Raw genomic sequence first — 19,729 nt, 5'->3', positions numbered from 1 at the left:
ACAGGGGCTCTAGAAAGTAGAAGTCTGGGTCTAGGTAATTTGCAGTTTTGTGGAATCCCCTCCCTTATACTATGGTGTCATGACTGCTTAGAGTGACTTTTACTTACCTTCTGTCAAAATCTGCTTCAAGAAAGACTGTTTGAAAAAACTCCAAGTCAATTTAGCCTCATTCCAATTTACAAAAGCCTAGGAGAGAAAACAAAACAAAACAAAAAGCTCCCAGACACTCCAAGTCTATGAGTACAAGAAGCCTCCACAGGAGGCAAACTCATCTTTCTCCCTAAATCCCAACTTGGAGAGTTCCCACTCATTTTTCATTTAATACTAAGCACACAGAAGGGAACCAATGAACCCTGGCAAAGGGTTTCCATTGCTTAACACAAAGACAAAGTCTCTAGGTAGAAGCAGCGCCCATGTAAGGATCCTGCCCAAGAGTCATTATCTGAGACCCCTAAGGAACTGAGCTGTCCCCTTGCTGCCCAGACGGTAAGCCAGCATGTATCGAACACACACTCAGAGTCATTTCTTGCCTTTAAAAATGTCTGAAGCATGCCATGGTGCAGAACAAATTCTGCTCCATACACCCCACTACATTTAATGCTATAGTTAATTTAATGCTATATTTAGCCTCTCAGGGTCCCTTTACACAAAGTATATGAGCTTTGTTTGTGTGTTTCAAAAGGAAACCAGGCTTCCTAGGTCAGCCAAACTGCTCAGAACTGGTATGACAGAAGAAAAGAAAAAACAAGCCCAGAGCTCTGATATGGCTCTTCCCAAATTGTCCACTTCCTAAGGACAAGGAGGGTAAGAAGAAAGCAAACACTCAGGAAGGGCAGAGGTCAACCTGTAAGAGAGAGGCCATCTCAAAGGCAGCTTGCTGACCACAAAACAGAGAAATAAGGCACCCAGCCGAACGAGACTTCTGTCTATCTCCCGCAGTCCCCTCTGAAGGCCCCTCCTCTCTCACGGAGGCATCCTTGGATCTCAGAATGTTTAATCTAGGTGTTGGGTTTTTAATCTCAGAGCACCTGCATTTTGAAAAATTCTTATTAACTCAAAGTGATGACTTTGAAAGGTAGAATTTCAGGGGGCTCTTTGGGAGGAAAGGGCTGAGTCACAAAGGCCAGGCCCATTTTACCTCTCTAAGAGATCAGTTACAGCTATGGAAGTTGGCCGAAGGGTAGATGTAGAACCTGTCCTAGTCACATGGTCCCCTTATCTCAGCCTAAACCCCGCTGAATAGAGCACTGTTGTCTGCTAATATAATGCAAGCTACCCATAGAATTTAAAATTTTCTAGCAGTCACAGTGAACAGTAAAAAAAAAAAAAAAAAAAAGTAAGATTATTTTAAATTTTTAGTAAGATTATTTTAGTATATTTATTTAACCCAAACACCAGCATTTCAACACATAAATAAGTATTAAAAGCATTTCACGTTTTTTCCATACTAAGTCTTTGAAATCCAGAGCTTGCATTGCACATACAGCCCATCTCAATCCCAAATGCTCTATAGCCACACGTGGCTGAAGGCTACCATTTAGGACAGAGTAAGTCCAGAGTATCCCTTGAAAACAAGGTTCATTTTCTGTCTTCAAATCTCTTCACCCAATGATTTCAGAGCCTTTCTTCCAGACACTGTGAAGACGGGCCTGAATCCTCCCAAACCATGCTGCCCTCAGAGCATCACTGGACCTGGAGCAGATGCCACCAGGAGCTCTAGCCCACGGGTAAATCTCCCCTCTTGCTGTAGAAATTAGGCATCTCCTTTCCCCAGAACAAAGAGCGCCAGAGTATTTACCACCACTAGGGGGCACTGTGAACCACATCATCCCCAGCACCCATCCAGCCCTTTGCTCCAGGGGAGTGGAGGACAGCACCTTCCCTCTATCTCTGTCGCACTCTACACCCCAACACGAGGTGGTCCCCTGGGGAGGATCTGTGCAGCAGTGCCTGTGCTCTCTTCCAAGAAAATGTACAGTTACAGCTGGCCATGGGGTTCCCGTGGCGCCCACTTGCCAGAGGCTGTGCATGGGTTGGAGTGATTGATGGAGCTCTCTAAAAAAAAGGTTTACCAGAGTGTAATCTTGACAGTGTGTCTGACCTGAAAGTTCATACAGGAGCATTCCGTTCTCCTAATGGATTCAATTTAAATGGGCCCACAGTTTAGAAGGAATGGTCACACTAAGTGCTTATCTCCAAAATGCTCGCTCAGGGCATAGAGGCAGGAAGTCTGATCAGAGATTGTCTGCTTCTCCGACGTGTCTGCTAAGTAGTAGGAAAGAAGTAGCATATTCTTTGGGCTTTTACCGTTTTCTTTAGACCGGATTTGTCATTTGGGAGGTCAAAAGAAGCCTATTTCACAAGAGCTAGGTTGTTACTGCTTAGCTGGTCTTCATGGCTGTGCATTTCTCTGGGATCCTCTCATCAACAAACCATTCCACTGCCTCGCTGTACTAGTAGAGAAACTGAGGCATGGATGGCAAAAGGTGATAGGCAGTGCCCTAGGGGGAAGGTCTGCAGTCAGAACTTGGGGACCCAGGATGGAGTGAGTCAGTGTTCCCCTTCCCAAACTCTTCAGCCTCAGGATGGTCCAGTAGCCATGTGCCTCCACTGACAAAAGTCAGCCGGGGTTCTACAGCCATTGTCCTGTGTCCTACCCTGTATCACCTCCACATCCCACACAGGAGCCCTTCACCTCCCTCTTGCTCTGGGGCCATTGACTCTGCCCCAGCTGTGTCCATACTCCCATGTCCACCCACTGTCCTCATCACTCTTGTTTCGACAACTGCCACTGCCTCCTTGTGAGTTCTTTCATCTCCAAACTTTTTTCTAGCCCATCCTTCTCCTGGGAGGGTCTAGCCTTTGGAGTAGAGCTCAGACACCGAGGCTCAAGGTGCAGCTCCCAACTTCTGAGTGCGAAAGCTAAGGGCAAGACACTTAATTTTGCTAGGCCTCCATTTTCCCACCCACAAAATGGGATAAGGAGTCATCTCCTAGAGCTGGTCTAAGGACTGAATGAGAGAAACGAGACCCTCGATAAATGTGAAGCAGATGGTAAGCGCCTCAACATAGGCAACTGGATCACAGCACTGTTCCCAAACCTTTCATCAGGCTCTGCTGCCCTAAAATCAAGCCCACACTCCAGGGCACCAAGGCCACCACCACTGGCCCTAGCCCAGCAGGCCAGAACCTCCTTCCAACTTTTGTTTCCTCGCCTCACCCCCACTGTCCAGCCAACCTAAGTTCCATAGTCATCCCCGCAATCCCAATGCCAACACAGCGATGGGCATGAAACGGCCCCAAGCAAATGTCCTTTCTCCTCCAGCCACACACACGCATCACCACCACACGTTCGCATTCACCTCTGCCTGGCCACGTGTCGAGGCCCAGCTCAAAAGCAGCTTCTTCCAGGAAGCCTTCCTCAACGTTCCCCAGGGAATTCAGATCCTTTTTCTGTGCTTCTATTTTGTTAACACTCCACACACACTGTCTGGCAGGGGTTAGTTGAGTCCACACCTCATCTCCCCTCCACAAGGCAAGCTCTGAGGGAGGGGCCCCCACTTGGGACACCTGGAACAGTGCTTACCACAGAGTACTGCTTAATACATGCTCGCTGTGTTAAATTCCTCGGCTTTACTTAAATATTAGCAGATCTCTCCTATGAAATCATTCAGAAGTGTCAAAGAATATAAAAGATAGAAAAGGCAGCCATTAATTCGAGGTATCACTTACTTATGTTAAGGCTAAGTAAGTCTCTACAGAAGATGGAATTCTACAAGTACAGAAACAAATCTCCCCATTTGGTCAAAGCGGTTTGGGTGTAACTGCTCGAGGAGCTGTCTGAGGGAGCCCCCATGGCACAAAGCTGCTCCAAAGAGTGAAAGTAGGCACACCGCTGGTGGGAAAGTCATCCAATGCATTCAGATTCAATTCACTTCCTTCCTCTTTTACAAAAAATAAACTTGAATCATGGATTGTTCTACCTCGAACTTCCTAATCGTTAAGTCTACAAATAACTGCTTTGGGCAATAAGCCAATTTCTTTTGGAAGACTGCACAGCAGAGAGATTGAACCACAGACTAAGGCTAGTCCACAGACACAAGTTAGAGAGAAGTGGGTCCCAAGTCAGGTGGGTGATGTTGGTTTTGTCACTTGACTCTTCTGAATCTCAGTTTTCTCACTGGCAAAATGGAGACAGTACCTCACAGGGTTACCAGGATGGCTCAACACACAAGTCCATGTCAAGTGCTCAGCATAGCATCAGGCACACGGTAACCGTGCAGTCAATGGTAGCTACTGTAAATAGCTTTGTGCAAGTTCAAATACCTTCACAATTCCTTAAGTCTTCAAAGGGGCCTCATGGGTTGTGTAGACCCAATAACTTCACCTTAAAAATAAGGACCCTGAGGTCTGGAGAGAGTCCTATCGGCTTTATATCTGCACTCACTGCCCCCCAAATGCACAAGAAACTCCCCGAGGCCTAGTAATCACCTTCCTACATGTCTGTATCCCCCAACAAAGCATGGGGCTGTGTTCTATCTATCAGCAGGGACGGTGCCACTGTCTAAGACAGATACACATCCCTTCTCACAGTCAAGGCTTCTGTACCAGCAGTTGGAGCCTGGAAACTTGTAGGACAGAATGCCAGATTAAACCACTGAGTTCCCAGCCCAATGCCATCAGACACTGCCTTGCTAGGCTATGCTGGTGGACCTATCCCTGCTAGAGCAGCAGCAGCACAGGGGTGATGTATCAGCTGTCACTTATGGACACCCACTTGTGTCAGCCATGCCCCATTTCATCCTACTCACACAAGCACCTTAGAAGAGAGGTACTTTTAGTATACCCACTTGACAGACAAGGAAACCGCAGCTTGGAGCTGTGAGCCCACCACCGGGTTAAATATACACTAAGGCTCTTTTCACTACCCACTATCCCCTTACCTATATTAATGGACTAAATGCTCCTTTCCAAAATACTGCTGGGCACAGGGACCAGCACAGTATGAAAAGCTGGCCAGGCCTGATACAGATGAACACTGGGGAGAACTCAGGAGGGGAACTTTCCTAAACACGCAGGCTTGCTCTGTGGGCAGGTGGCAGCAGCACCAGACAAAAGTGATCCCAAGTCCATACCCTCTAAGCCCACAGAGGAGGCACTGTGGTATCCCAAAACTGCCGCGGTGATTTAGGTTAAAGGTGAGATCTGTTTGATCAGAACGGAGAACTCTTATCTAACAAATGAGAACATATCTTTCTTTATTACGTAATATCTGGTCTTTCTTGAAAAGCTGTATAACAGGATTCCAGAAGCTCTGAGATATATGCCTCAAATACTTTCCTACTTTCTTAAGTAATCACAAAACAGGAATAAGGAGAAGTCCGGCTGAAGCTTTACCTCAGCTACGTGCACCGAGCCGGCAAACAAGCATGGGAAAAGGGAAAGTGGGTCAGCCCCATTCACAGAGCACTGGGCAGAGGCAGTGAGCTGTCACGTCACATGCACAAGTCAGGGGCTATAGACAGTAGCAACGACCCCACCAGAGTCAGGAAATAAAAGTCAAATGGACTGAGCACTGAAGAGTTCAGAAGAAAAAGGCTATGCTTTGCTCCTACACATCAGCACCTGGAATCCTCAGTGGGATTTCCCTCAATGGGAAAGGGCGTCATCAGAAAGACCGGACCGGCTCTAGGTAATGGAGCAATGCAGGGATCATCTCTGTTTTGTCGGCGCACTGGACTACCTGTGCTGCAAGTCAGTCCTGAGAAAAACCAAGACACAGCCAAATAGAGAGATGCATGTGGTGGTTACAGTCCATGCTCTATGGGCATTCAAGCCACTCCAGGCTCCTGCCCTCACTCTGACCCTCACCTTGGCCAGAGGGTTAGTCTCTAAACCTCAGTTCCTCAACCCTAAAATAGAAATAATAAGGTCAGCCTCACAGAGTCGGTATAAACTTTAAACATAAGGCACGTAAAGCGTTCAGCACTGTGGCTACACAATGGTTCTAAACGGGGGGCAGTGCTGTCCCCCATGGGTCATGTGTCCCCTACGGAGACATTTTTGGTTATTACAGCTGAGAGGTGGTAGCTACTGGCACTTAGTGAGTAAAGATCAAGGGTGCTTCTAAACATCCTATAATGCACAGGCCAGCCCCCACAATAAGGAATTATCCAGCCCCAAATGTCAATAGTGCCCAGGCTGAGAAATCTTGCCCCAGCACACAGCAAGCACTCAATAAATGTGAGCTATGAAATCATCCCTATGTTGACAGCAATCAGTGAGAAAGTAATAGTTTCCTCCTTTCCAGGATAATCAGCATCTGTGATTAAAATGATAAGAGATAGAGTGTATTACTTACTCTACGTCTTGTAACACTGGGTAACAGATCTGTCATTCTGGAGATGGGAAGAGCCTGTTGCTTGTTTGATTCTGCAGAGCCCAATAACTTTGTGAAATAAATAACATAGCAGAGCACCAGAACCGTAGTATATAAAAGCTGAAAAAAGAAAATAGTGGATTTAAGTGGCATGCTTTTAATACAGGCAGAATTAAGATTTGCCTGGAAATCTGACCTCAAAAGCCAAACAATAAAGAGAACTGTCTTCATTAACTGCACCTTCCAGTCAGCAGTGCCTCCCGCTCTGGGGAAGAGCTAGCTCCACTGCGGCATCTCTGGGGAAAGGGCTCCAAACACGGCAGCTGACTGGGAGAACAGTTCTGGGCAGGCAGAACATCACTTCCCTGACAGACATCCCCTAGTGCCAGCACCACAGCAATGACAAAGGATCTCAAATCTCAAAGGATCGACCCTCCTGCCTCGACAGCACCCTGCGAGGACCCACATGTCCTGTGCTTATATGCAGAGACCCCCGTCCTAGATGACAGGGGCTTTCCCAGAAACCCATAAGCTGTGGCGGGGACTACAAAGCAGAACTGAGCTCTTAGCTCCCCCCTCTCAGCCGGGTGCATGGGCAGGGCAAGAGCCACTCCAGAACAGGGGAGGGACTCCGGGTTGGGGGGTGATAAGAGGGCCCACCCTTCCCTCCACAGAGCCAGGACAAAAGGGTGGCTTGGGGCCAGGAGCCGCAGCCTGGGGTTTTGTTTGCAGTTTGGGAGGAGTATCCAAACAGCCCCTCTCACAGGCTCCCTTCTGCCTTCTCTCCATGCTGTGAATGCAATGCACACTAGCTCGGAAGGGAACGGGCCCTCCAGGCCCTGCTTTTAATCTGGAAATGCTAAGCCTGCTCCTGTACCAAAGGCAGAGTCCACCGTCCCTTCAAGCCTTGTAAGAAGACACAGCAGCTCTGTTGTGAGCCATGCCACCAGACGCAACAGCCCCTGTGACAACAGGACTCCCTCCTCCACCTCCCTGCACCTTCCCACAGACCAGCACCTGGGGAAAGAGTGACAGTCCATGGGCAGTCTTCAGGTAGGACATCCTAACTACGTGATCCTTCCACTATTTTCAGGGAGGAAAAACTTACATAGGATAACACCGAGTGTTATAACCATTTTAAAACATACAATTCAGTGGCTTTTAGTACATTCACAGTGTTGTACAACCACCACCTTATTCCAGAACATTTCCATCACTCCAAAACGAAATTCTGTGCCCATTAAGCCATCACGCTCCGGTCCTCCACACCCCAGCAATGAAAATCTGCTTTGTCTCTATAGACTCGCCTATCTGGACACTGCATATTAATGGAAGCGTGCAATCGGTGGCCTGGTGCCTGGCTTCATCCACTTAGTATAATGGTTTCTGAGTTCATGGTGCTGTGGCGAGTTATCATTTTTATGGCTGAGGACTAATCCGCTGTGCACGTATGCCACTTTTTGTTCATCCATTCATCAGATGATGGACATCGGGCCTGTTTCCACCTTTTGGCTGTGGTGAATAGTGGGTATCTGCGTACGAGTTGTTTGAATACATTTTCAATCTTTTGGGGATATACCTAGGGGCAGAATTGCTAGACATAATACCTCAGTTCTACATTTAACTTTTTGAGGAACTGACAAACTGTTTTCCACAATGTCTGCACCGTGTTACATCCCCGCCAGCAATATGTGAGGGCTCCAATTTCTGCATATCCACATCGACACTTGTTATTTTCTTATTTTTTGGTAACAGCCACCCTAATGGGTGCAAAGTAGTATCTCATTGTGGTTTTGATTTATGTTTATTAATAACTAATGATATGGAGCATCTTTTCATGTGGTTATTGGCTATTTGGGTATCTTCTTTGGAGAGATTTTTTTTTTTTTAATTTATTTGACAGAGAGAGATCACAAGTAGGCAGAGAGGCAGGCAGAGAGAGAGAGAGGAGGAAGCAGGCACCCTGCTGAGCAGAGAGCCCGATTTGGGACTCGATCCCAGGACCTTGAGATCATGACCTGAGCCGAAGGCAGCGGCTTAACCCACTGAGCCACGCAGGTGCCCCTGGAGAGATGTTTATTGAGGTCCTTTACCTACATTTTGGGTAGTGTGCCTTTTTTTTGATGAGTTGTAAGAATTCTTTATATATTCTAGAGTGACCCTTTTATTTGACATATGATGCCATGGGGTAAGGGACTGTTTAAGGAAGAACCTGGAAGTGGGTTGGACAAAGGGGAATCCCAGAGCCGTGGTGGGGATCACCTGCTGATATGAGGTGCTGTTGGCTCTTAGACCTCTCACACAGACACTGACAGAGAAAATGCCAGAGAAGAGCTCTCCCAAGTCTTATAATAAGAAAGCAAGTAAACTGGGAATGGGCCTTGCTGACTTAGGATGTGTCCTGCGTGGGAGCATCACAAAGTCCTAACACAAGTGTCTTTCCCAAAAGGAGTCAACCAATAACGGCATCTTCATGGCCTCCTGTCCTATTAGGGAGAGGATATCAAAAACATGATGAATGTGGAAAACTGTAGTCCCAGATCGAATAAAACATGGCAAAAATTATCACAAATAACTCTTCTAAGATATGCAACTATTTGCAACTATTTGCAAACTGCTTTTAGGAGGCAATTCTCATGCTTATACCACTGATTTGAAATCTACTTTTTCTGTGTTTCACAACAATATTTGTAGTTTTTGCTAAGATACGGGGAAGACTTTCACATAAATCGCTACTAAAAATTTTAACTTATCTTCCTATACATTAAGAAAAATTACAAACTGCTTTGTACTATAAGCTGTTCCAGTACCTATGGCATTGTAGGTTTCATTTTTAAAATGAAGACCGTACTCCAGTTGTACTTTTGTTAGAGCTACGGATATGAACGAGAACCAGAACTTGGGATGGCAACGAGGCAGGGCCTCCCGGAAGTGAGAGTGTGCCTGCCAGGACTTGGCTCCTGTGCTCTGCATTGTGTGAGATTACAGTCCAAGCTCCGAACAGGCTTGGCAGAATTTCCTCCTATTCTGAAAACACCTGATTGAAATCCAGGGAAAAGTCCCACGCATGCAATTTGACTCCCACCCCACCCCCTCGCTGCTTTCTCCCCTCCTCCATAAGACAATCAAAGGTGAGTTTGAAACGGGCTTGCCCACAGAACATCTAAAGGAGTCGCTATGTTTGACAGCGAGGTATAGCGCAGGGACCTCACCAGGCCCCTGGGGACGCCAGGAGCAGGAGGAATAGCCAAAGAAAAAGCACGGTCAAGGCTGTCTTTTTAGAGCTCCCAGCCTGCCTCACAGGCATGAATACTCCAAATGTAAATCACACAGTAATGGGAACAAGAAGAAAAAAAATAAAATGGAGAAGCATAGATTATACAAAAGTGAAAAGCTGTAACTCTTACCTGGGCCAAAGAGAAAATGTACAGCCCCCAGTGAGGCAACCACAGCACGAGAAAAGCTGTCAGGACACTCTTGAGGATGACGGACAGGCTCTCAGCAATCACCTGCAGGAACAGGGTAAAGCTAAAGGCTTTAATAAAAGCTAAAGGCGCACGGGAATGACGAATAGGGGCCTGGGACAGTGGCCACCCTGGCAGGGAGGATGGGGCACAGGGTTAGACACAGCACCCATAATGCTCTAGTGGGCTGGGCGGTTTGTTGGATCTTCAGTATACTATGATGCTTTAAGATTCACACATACGCTATATATTCTCTTGTACATATCAAATTACCTATTTTGAAAGATGAAAAGTTACTGTTAGTATGCAGTTACGTACAGAATCACTAGAAAAGTCTGAAAAACCTTTACAGTCCTCTTAAATTCTTATCTAAACTAGTAACTTCCCTATTAGCAAATCTATTTTGCATTAATAGTATAGCAGAGGTAAACTTAAGCCCAGCCCATCTGCCAAATTTCAAGGAAATGAACTAAACCGATCATGTTATCTTTTTCCAAATTCATTTTTAGATGCAAATCTGAAAAAAATCATCCTCTCCTAGAAAACATTTTTAAGAAACCACTCTTTCTCTTATTTTTCACACTTCCCATCAAAGCAGAAGGCACACTGACCTTGAGTCTGACAAACATCTGTGCTTGTGCCAAGACCCAGAAGGGCTCTCCCAGAAGCTCTACCACGGCCGAAAGGCCAAACACCACCACTCCAGTTCCATAGTGGGAGACGACATTGGGATCCGGCACTTCAAGCAACCGTAACCATACCCAGCCCAGGAACAAGGACCAAAACACACCCAGGGGGACGCTAGAAAAGGGAAAAAATGTTTTTTTTTAATATGCTAAGTATAAAAATTAATATATATTAAAATAGCCGCACCGAACAGAAAGGAAATATAATCATAAAAATAGCTACCACTTATCAAGGCACTTCCTATACGCCAGGTACTCGATCCACTTCCTTTACGTCTCGAACACCTCCCAATGATCCTGTCATTATCTCCATTTAAGTGATGAGGGAACTAAGGCTGATGACAAGAACTGGGTAATCTGGCCAAGGTCATGGACAGTTAGTCAAGGGCAGAAGCAGAACCCGATCCCCAACTAACGCCAAAACCTACACTCCTATCAAGTGTATTACGCTGAGGAGATAAGCAAAATTCCCAGAAAGTACATGCCTGTTGTTGGCGCAGCAAATGACTAAAAGATAGTATCCAGTTGGTTCTTGCACTCAAATAAGCAACAGTCCAGTGCACAGCGTCCCTTCACACGTACACCACAGAGCACTTCAATATGACTGAGTAGTTAACTGTCAGGCCTTGAATAAAATAAACACCTCCCAGCCTCACGACAGTCATTTCCATGGGGCAAGAAGGAGTCATGTAGCCAGCACCAGCCCTCTCTGCAGGGATCTAACTGAAGAAAAGCCATTACAAGTTTTAGCTGATGTATTTGACCTTCAGGATTATTCTAAAAGGCTCAGAACTGAAATCAACCTAACAAAATTGAAGAAAGATATAATGAAAGCCCTAAAAGGCTTTCAAAAAATACTAAGTGGTTGTTAAAAGCTTGGAAAAGACTACAGTGGCAAAGATTACGAATGAAGAAGACAGCAGAGTCCCAGTGGGGCCCAGAATGGGCATCAGGAATGGCAGAAACAACCTCCCAAGAGGGTAGAAACAGGGCTAGAAACCTGGCCCCGAAACCCCCACCCGGAGCTCTTGGCCACCCACAGAGAAAACAGCCAACAAACTCTTTCCAATTGGACACTCTCTCCTTCTTGTCCCATGCCCCAGCCCCAGAAACCCCCCATTAAACCAAAGCTGGAGACAATTCAGCTTTGGGCAGATGTTGCTGTTTAACCTTTAAGACTCTTGCTTTTGCACTGTCTCCTACCAAACCACAACTCACGTTAGCCACAAGAGGTTAAAGGTTTGGCTCCAGTCTCGCTGGGGGCCCCCGCTCAGACATGCTCTACGGAAGGCCTCTCTGGCCAGGAAGATGGTGGTCGAGTAAAGCAGTGTTAGCCTGTAAAGGAAAAGCAGAAATCAATAATGACTCTGTTTTTTTTCCAGAGAGAATTTCTGAGATGTTGCCAGCGGCAGGAAGGAAAAGTCTTGGGTAGAAGTCACTGGTGGTGATGTGAAGGGCAGTGAGTTCCTGCGGGGCCCCATACTAACCTGATCCACTTGAACAGCAGTTAGGAACGGAACAAGGCACACCTGAGAGTGTGCCTATTGAGCATTATGCCAGAATAGACAATGCTGCAGTGGCCCCCAAAACCTACCGCTTCAGAGCAAATAGCAGAGGTATGACTCTGACACTAACGAGAAAAGGACAAAGTATGACCGCACACAGCAATCGGATCTCTTGGTCACACTGAGACCGGTGACCCATCAGTTCTTATAAGAGAAGCAGAGGCTCTACTGAGCGGAAGCTCTCGCCAAAAGCTTTCTCAGGACAGCCAACAGACTTGTTACACACATTACCGCAACCCAGGTCAGCAAGGCTTATCTGCATACTTGCTGGGTGGGCAGTACCTAGGAAGAGCCTCCTGCACCTGGGTGAGTGGTAGCTGAGATTTTCCCTCATCAACAGGCTGTGGCTGATGAAGCTAGAGTGGGGACAGCCCATGACTAAGGTCTCTCTGAGGTTGTCCAAGGATCATGTGGCCACCCAAGGCTTCCGTCCACCACTGCCAATGAGGAGACTGGACCATATGGTAAGTAGGGGGCGGGCTAGACCATGGCTGTCAAAGCAGAGACTTGCCAATCTGGAGGAGACCAGATGGCGAGAGGCCCAAACTGTTTTCAAATCTGAGCACCTAAGAGGAGATTTGGTCCCCTTCCTTCCTACTTTTTTTAAACAGATTTTTGAAAGATCTTATTTATTTATTTGAGAGGAAGAGAGACGAGTCGGGGGAGCGGCAGAGGGAGAAGCAGACTTTCCACTGAGCAGGGAGCCCCAGGCAAGGCTCCATGCCAGGATCCCAGGATCATGACCTGAGCTACAGGCAGACCCTTAACTGACTCAGCCACCCAGGTGCCCACATTTTTTACATTAAAAAAAAAAGATTTTATTTTTAAGTAATCTCTACACCTAACACAGTGCTCAAACTTCCAACCTCAATATCAAGGGTCACATGCTCCACCCACTGAGCCAGCCAGGCGCCCCTCTTCCTGCTTTTCACAGTATTTCTTGAAGTATGGTCCTTACCTTAAAATTATCTGAGCAGGGGCACCTGGGTGGCTCAGTGGGTTAAGTCTCTGCCTTCGGCTCGGGTCATGATCTCAGGGTCCTGGGATCGAGCTCCGAGTTGGGCTCTCTGCTCAGCAGGGAGCCTGCTTCCCCCTCTCTCTCTGCCTGCCTCTCTGCCTAACTGTGATCTCTGTCTCTGTCAAATAAATAAATAAAATATTTTTTAAAAAAATTATCTGAGGAGCTTGTCAAAATACTGATTCCTGGGTCCCTCCTCAGTCTCACCTACTGTAAACCACATGATTCCTTTGCCCATCAAAGTTTGAGAACCTTCTGCAAGCTCAGAGAACAGAGCCTGGAGCTTGTTTGGTGGGTATTCAGTGTGAAATGCTGTCTGGAACATACCGTCTTATTTATCAGGACACGAAGCTACACCTGAGAGGCTGAGCTATTCTGAGCACTCACATTACTCCATATACTTTCGTGTCATTTGTGAATTCAGAATATGTGTGGGTGCCCTTGAACGGAAAGGAAAGGAATAAAAAAAAAAAAAAAAAGAGTCTTAAAGCAAGGCAGCTCTCTAAGAGCCGCCGCTGAGGGACTCGTGACAGGGACTCAAGCTCTCACCCTAGCTTCCATTCTCCAATTATAAAAGTCACTGAGGAGGGAAGGCAGCCTGCTCCAGGCCTGCAGTTATGAAGCACATCCTCAAGCACTGCAGATTTCCTGCTTCCCTCGCTGTCAGCAGGACAAGAACACAGGATTATACCTGAGACAGGGTTTGCAAGGAATTACTCCCACTCCTCTCCTGGGTTCCCAGAGCAGCCAAACCGGAACAGCTGGCAGAGAAATGTGCACTTGGAGGCCGCTAATGGAAAACACTCCATGGGGCCATTAGAAGCAACATCGCCTGCTCATTCCCCCAGCCCAGCACGCTCTCCCTCAGCCCACTGCTAGAACACTCCGCTTCTGGGAAAGGGCCGTGCTTCTAAAATCCGAGGGTGACACAAAGGTGCCCTGACTCAGGGTGTGGGTTGTGGGCAGTGCCAGGGCTCATCCCTTACCTTACGTTCACTATGCCAACGATTTCCTTTGACAGGAAGCGGAGAACAAACGCATTCAAGACAAAGGTGATCACGCGAAACAACACCTACGGAAAAAGAGGGAAAATACACGAGAATAAATTATGTTGGGAACATTTACTTGTGAATTGAAAACAATGTGGCTGTTCTCCCTAATAATGTACTGACAGCAGCTTCGCCAGAGACCCTCTCAGAAATGCGCCACCTGTCTGCATTTCTGCTGAAATGTCATTCCTTGGGGTCCCTCAGCACACCTCTGCAATGGTCAAGAACCCACAAAGGCACATGGAAGTCTCCCTAATTTATTGATAAGAGGGAGGCCCTGAAATATTTAGTGAATTTCTTCCAGTTCAAAGTTAGGCGCTCCAGGAGACAGAGAATTCTAGTTAGTGCTTCACATTGGCCCCCACTCCAGCCTGTTTAGAAATAGCACATGCTTAGCAAGTGGGAGCCTGCAGGGGACGGCGGTATCTCTAGGAATCACAGGGCCTAATTTCTCTTTCTTCTCTGCCTAGTAATATCTGGGGATTCTGATAATGACTTTTAGTCTCTTTTAACTTGTATTCTCAATTAGAAAAGCAAAAAATATTTGCTACTTTCCTGAGAGGAGTTGAAAAAAAAAATATATATATATATATTTTTTTTAATTTAAGTACGGGGTGCCTGGCTGACTCAGTCAGTAGAGCATGTGACTCTTGATCTTGGGGTTATGAGTTTGAGCCCCAACCTAGATATAGGGATTACTTAAAAATAAAATCCTTTATTTATTTTTTAAAAGATTTACTTATTGGGGCGCCTGGGTGGCTCAGTGGGTTAAGCCTCTGCCTTCGGCTCAGGTCATGATCTCAGGGTCCTGGGATCTCAGGTCCTCCTTGCTGAGCAGAGAGCCTGATGTGGGGCTCGATCCCAGGACCCTGAGATCATGACCTGAGCCGAAGGCAGAGGCTTAACCCACTGAGCCACCCAGGCGCCCCCAAAATAAAATCCTTTGAAAAAATTTTTGAGTACCACCGACACAAAATGAGGTAACTTTTAAACGATAACTGTAAATAATAAGATAATATAAAATAGGGAAAGGGAGAAAGAGTCCAGCTATCGCCATTGAAGAGGATATATACCAAGATTTCAAACCTGTCAATTCAAGAAAACTACCTGAGCAAAGAATTCTTGCAGGAGACTGAGAACAGGATGCCAGGCGGGGATGCTAAATGGGGATACTGACCAGCTGCAAACCTCAGCGGCCCCTCTGCATCCAGGCAGCACAGCAGGTGGAACTCAAGTGCGCTCCCCAGCAAATGACAAATCACTCTGAGTTACGTGTGAACAGCTGCAATTTGTTTGGTTGTTTTTTGGTTTTGATTATTTGAGTTCTTTAACAAAGATTCTGTTTATTTTATTTGACAGAGAGAGAGAGAGAGAGAGAGAAAGCGAGTGAGCACACAAGCAGGGGGAGCAGCAGAGGGAGGAGAAGCAGGCTCCCCACTGAGCAGGGAGCCTGATGCTGGACTTGATGCCAGGATCCTGGGATCATGACCCAAGCTGAATGCGGATCCTTAATGGACGGAGCCACCCAGGCATTGCTGGTTGTTTTTTTGAGAGAGAGCATGTGCCCTTTTGGGGGGGGGGCGGAGGGAAGAGGAGGGAGCAGAGGGAGAGGAACAGAGAGAATCTTAAAATCCTCAGCAGGCTCTACACCCAGTGTGAAGCCTGACATGGGGCTCGATCTCATGACTGTGAGATCATGACCTGAGCCGAAATCAAGAGTTGGGTGCTCACCTGACTGAGCCACCTAAGCGCCCCTGAACAGCTACACCTTGAAAGATTTCAATCAAAGTTTGCCAATAGGCCATGACAGTTTGAAAATGTCTGGGGAAAGATATGACCAAAAACGGAGAGTACAGTTTAACACTGTTAGTGTCTGTAACACTGAAGTCATAGAGCAACAAGGTCTCCAAAGCCAAGCTACCACAGTCTTAACCTTTATGGAGTCAAAGGTGGCCTTTTGGGGAACACCTGATGAAAGCTCTGTAGCTCTCCTAGGAAACGCAGATAGATACATGTATATATATAAACACCAAATTATTTACTCAATTTTAGACGTTTGAGGCCAATTCCATTCAGCCCTGAATGGAAAAAAGCGCTCAGCTCAGAGTCTCAAAACACGACTTAGCTGTTAAACCCATCATCTCCTAACTCCTCTACCTAGCTTATTAGGGTTGAGAACAAGGATCAAGTAAGATTGTGAAGGTGAAAGCATTTTTGAAAAACAAATACAAATGAAAGACCTTCATACTTTCACTATGATCAGCTCAGAATTAAGACAGAGAATAAGCTCTCAAATTCTTGCAGAATACAGTGTAATCGCAAACCTACCTCAAGTAGATTCGGAAGCCTAGATCATGGCTGTATTCTTAAAAAGACGTACACCTAATTATGCTAACAAGAGTCAAAGTTATCATTGTCTAAGAAAATGTCTCGGGCTATATCCCTATCTTCTAGTTGAAGTTGAGTTAATGAAGCTCTGAAGCTGTTCATGCTACACAGTATCTGCTCCACATAGTGGTCCTTATTAGCATCACAATCTTCATTTAACTTTGTAAAGGACTTCACAGTTTATTTTTTCACATTAAAAGGAATTTATTACATGCATCATATATGTATACTTTAATTTTAGTTAATATACAGCGCATTGTTGGTTTCTGGAGTAGAATTCAGTGATTTATCCTGTTCACACCACACCCAGTGCTCATCACAAGTGTCCTCTTTAATACCTATCACCCATCTAGCCTGTCCCCCACCCACCTCCCTCAAGGACTTCAGAACTTTAAAAAAGCTCTTACATTTGGTACCCATTTGCCCCTTTAAAGCAACTGGGTAAATGCACAGAAAGTAAGTTAAGACTCAGAGCAAAGTGATTTACTCAATGTCACAAACAATCATATGACCCAGCTTCACTTTACAGGTAGGCACCTGACTCCTGGTCCATTGTATTTTCTGCTAAGATGTGGTTTATTTGTTTGTTTGTTTATGAAGCCAATCCAGGTGGTAAGGTATCATCAAAGATTGAACAATCAGCATTATGGCTAAAACACCAAACTCCGTTATTTATGTTGTGGAATAGAAGAAAAAAGACTTGGTAAATTCAGGATTCACCTACTTTAGGGTTAGGTGAATGTTTATTAAGCATTTATCTTGTGCAAGGAACTCTTCTACATGCTTTATGTGATTATTTCATTTCATTCCTATAAGGACCATTTTTAAAATCCTTATTACCATAATAAAAATACCTAACATTTACTAAGTACTCATAATGAGCCAGGAACTTAACAGTCATGCCATCTAATCTTGCTAATGACCCTATGAGGCTGCATTACTGTTCTCATTTAAGATGAGGAAAACTGATGCTCAAAGTAAAGCAATTTTTCACAAGGGCAGGGATCTGCCAAGTAACAAGGATTACACTTGAGCTCAAGTGTGCCCGGTTTTCTCTCCTGTTATCCAAGTGAAATGCTGCCTCTAAAATAAAGGGGAGGGCAGATTCAGGATTTTTCTGAGTAAGGGCTAAATGGCTCAAGAGTGCAACACAGGAAAAACTGAGCCCCTTGACTTAGAATGACCAGCTCCTAGGTTAAAAGAATCTTTAGAGACCATTTGGACCAACTGGCATGTACCTTATCCGAGAGATGATGAAAATTAGGGCTAAAAAGGGGAAGTGACTTATCCAAGGTCATATAGCCAGAGGGGAAATGCAGCCAATATTTACGAAGTGCGTACTAAGAGTTAGGCTCAGCATTAAGTACAATTATCTTTATGACTCCAGTCAAGCCTTGTAGCAAATTTATGAGCTAGGTACTAGTATGACCCCAGTTTTCCCACGAGGAGCTGAGTTTTGGCCGAAGTCCTTTGTCCTGGGTCATGCAGCTAGCACAAGGCAGAACCAGGAGTCCTACACCAGGTATCTTTTTCTTAGTTATGCCATACTGTCTCTCTCAACTCGGTGGGAGTCAGAGCGTCTTAAAAGGGGTCCGAGGGTCAGCGATGGGACATGGAGAAAGTGAACCCCTTCCCTTAAAAGCATCATATTCTAGACCACCTGCCACCCGACCTGCCTCCTACTACCATATGGGAGATACAATGCTCAGAACCAAAGTGACTTGTTTGCAGCCTCCCAGCCAGCGCTCCGCGCTCCAGGCCCAGGCGCTCCTTCGCCGCCGCCACCGCCTCTTGTCCAACCCCTCTGTAAGTGGGGTCCACACCGGGACTCGGTGTAGCCCGGGGCGTGCTCACAAGGGCCCCAGGGCCGCCTCCCCGCGCATCCCGGCTGCGGGTGGAGCTCGGACCGGCCGGGCACAGAGTACCTGCAGGAGCAGACCGGAGGAGGCCAGGCGGGCCGCCTGACCCAGCACCTCCCTGCTGCCCATAGCTTCGGCGCCCGGACTCGGTCACCCGGAAACGCCACCGCCTACCGGCCGCGTCGCAAACAGATAGCGTCACGGAGCGACTCGCCCTTTGATTGGTGATCTTGGGGACGGCGGAGGCGGAGCACGAAACGTTTTGGTCCGTTAAGCGGCCGGCTTGAATGACGTCACTGAGCCGACGCCGCGTTTCTTCTCTCGTTTGGGCTGAGCTTGTGAGGTTTCTGTTCCTGCCCCTTCCCGTCCCGAGTTAAGTGAAACTGTTAAAATAGCCAAAGTCCCGTCCCTGAGGCTCTCAGCCTCCCAGCTAAGAAACATTAACTTCCCGGCCTTGTTCATTAAGATTCTTGACTTTTGGTCTTGGTTTACGAAGCTGGACCACAACCCCCAGAATTAGGCAGGACAGGAATTAACCATTATTTTACACAGAAAGGACTGAAGGACCGGAAGTTAAATCAGCCTTTTCACGTGCGTGTCATCCTTCCTAAAGAGCTGAGAATTGGGCCCTGTCCTCAGATGAGTAAGACGAGACGTGAGTGGTGCCAACTCTGGGCTTCAGATCCTAAAACCCCCTCTTTTGCCTACGTGCTCCCCGTGGTGAGGACAGAGCAGAGGAATGGGCGGGAAGCGCCTTGTAAAACATAAGGCACATCGCACAGCATCGGCTGCTCTGATTTGACCACAGTCTACTTTCTGAACCACCTCTCACGCCACCACTGCCCTTTCCCAACACTCTCCGGTTCTAGCCATTCGGAACACTTACCATTCCTCAAACAGGACCTTATCGCATTAGACTTCGTTCTTGTTGCCTCTCGGCCCAAAGTGCCTTCCCTGATGGCCCATCCAGCCCCTCACCCATTCTCCCAGACCCCATTGTCCTGACTTTCCCGAGTACTACAGTCAGGACCTGCGATGGAGTGAATGCTGGTGTCCTCTCCAAATTCACGTTGAACCCCTAATCCCCAGTGTCATGGTACTTGGAGGTAAGGCCTTTGGGAGGTAGTAGGTTATGAGCGTGGTACCTTCATGAATGGGGTTAGTGCCTTTATAAGAAGACCTAAGAAAGAAAGGAATGCTCTCTCTCTGCCATATGAGGATACAGCAAGAAGGCAGCCATCTACAAACCAGCCAGCACTTTATCTTGAACTTTGCAGCCTCCAGAACTGCGATAAATAAATGCTTGTCATTTAAGCCACCT

At 46.6% G+C, this 19,729-nt stretch overlaps 1 protein-coding gene and 1 long non-coding RNA gene across 5 annotated transcripts in view; one reads left to right on the top strand and one right to left on the bottom strand.

Annotated features, from left to right (window-relative positions):
* RFT1 (RFT1 homolog) overlaps positions 1-18,584 on the bottom strand; it is a 36,147-nt gene extending 17,563 nt beyond the window's left edge. For all 3 annotated transcript variants that reach the window (XM_004738187.3, XM_004738188.3, XM_013052879.2), the window contains exons 1-7: positions 18,475-18,584; positions 14,099-14,184; positions 11,748-11,864; positions 10,455-10,644; positions 9,787-9,888; positions 6,362-6,499; positions 108-186 (exon numbers count right to left, since the gene is read on the bottom strand). In XM_004738187.3, coding sequence (XP_004738244.2) covers positions 108-186; positions 6,362-6,499; positions 9,787-9,888; positions 10,455-10,644; positions 11,748-11,864; positions 14,099-14,184; positions 18,475-18,537 — 775 coding nt within the window. In that variant the 5' untranslated portion in view covers positions 18,538-18,584. The remainder of the gene's footprint in view (positions 1-107; positions 187-6,361; positions 6,500-9,786; positions 9,889-10,454; positions 10,645-11,747; positions 11,865-14,098; positions 14,185-18,474) is intronic.
* On the top strand, positions 6,496-14,734 carry LOC106005186. 2 transcript variants are annotated; one of them, XR_001178388.2, is made up of 4 exons: positions 6,496-7,432; positions 11,912-12,335; positions 12,435-12,558; positions 14,134-14,734. It is a non-coding gene; the product is annotated as an uncharacterized LOC106005186 (long non-coding RNA). The 2 variants fall into 2 exon arrangements; XR_001178387.2 differs by having other exon boundaries at positions 11,912-12,558.
* Positions 18,585-19,729: the final 1,145 nt, after the last annotated feature.

This window comes from Mustela putorius, unplaced genomic scaffold, assembly GCF_011764305.1.
Source record: "Mustela putorius furo isolate JIRA1106 unplaced genomic scaffold, ASM1176430v1.1 tig00000095_pilon_pilon_pilon, whole genome shotgun sequence".
Taxonomy (NCBI): domain Eukaryota; kingdom Metazoa; phylum Chordata; class Mammalia; order Carnivora; family Mustelidae; genus Mustela; species Mustela putorius.
This window is presented reverse-complemented; position numbering and strand designations above follow the sequence as displayed.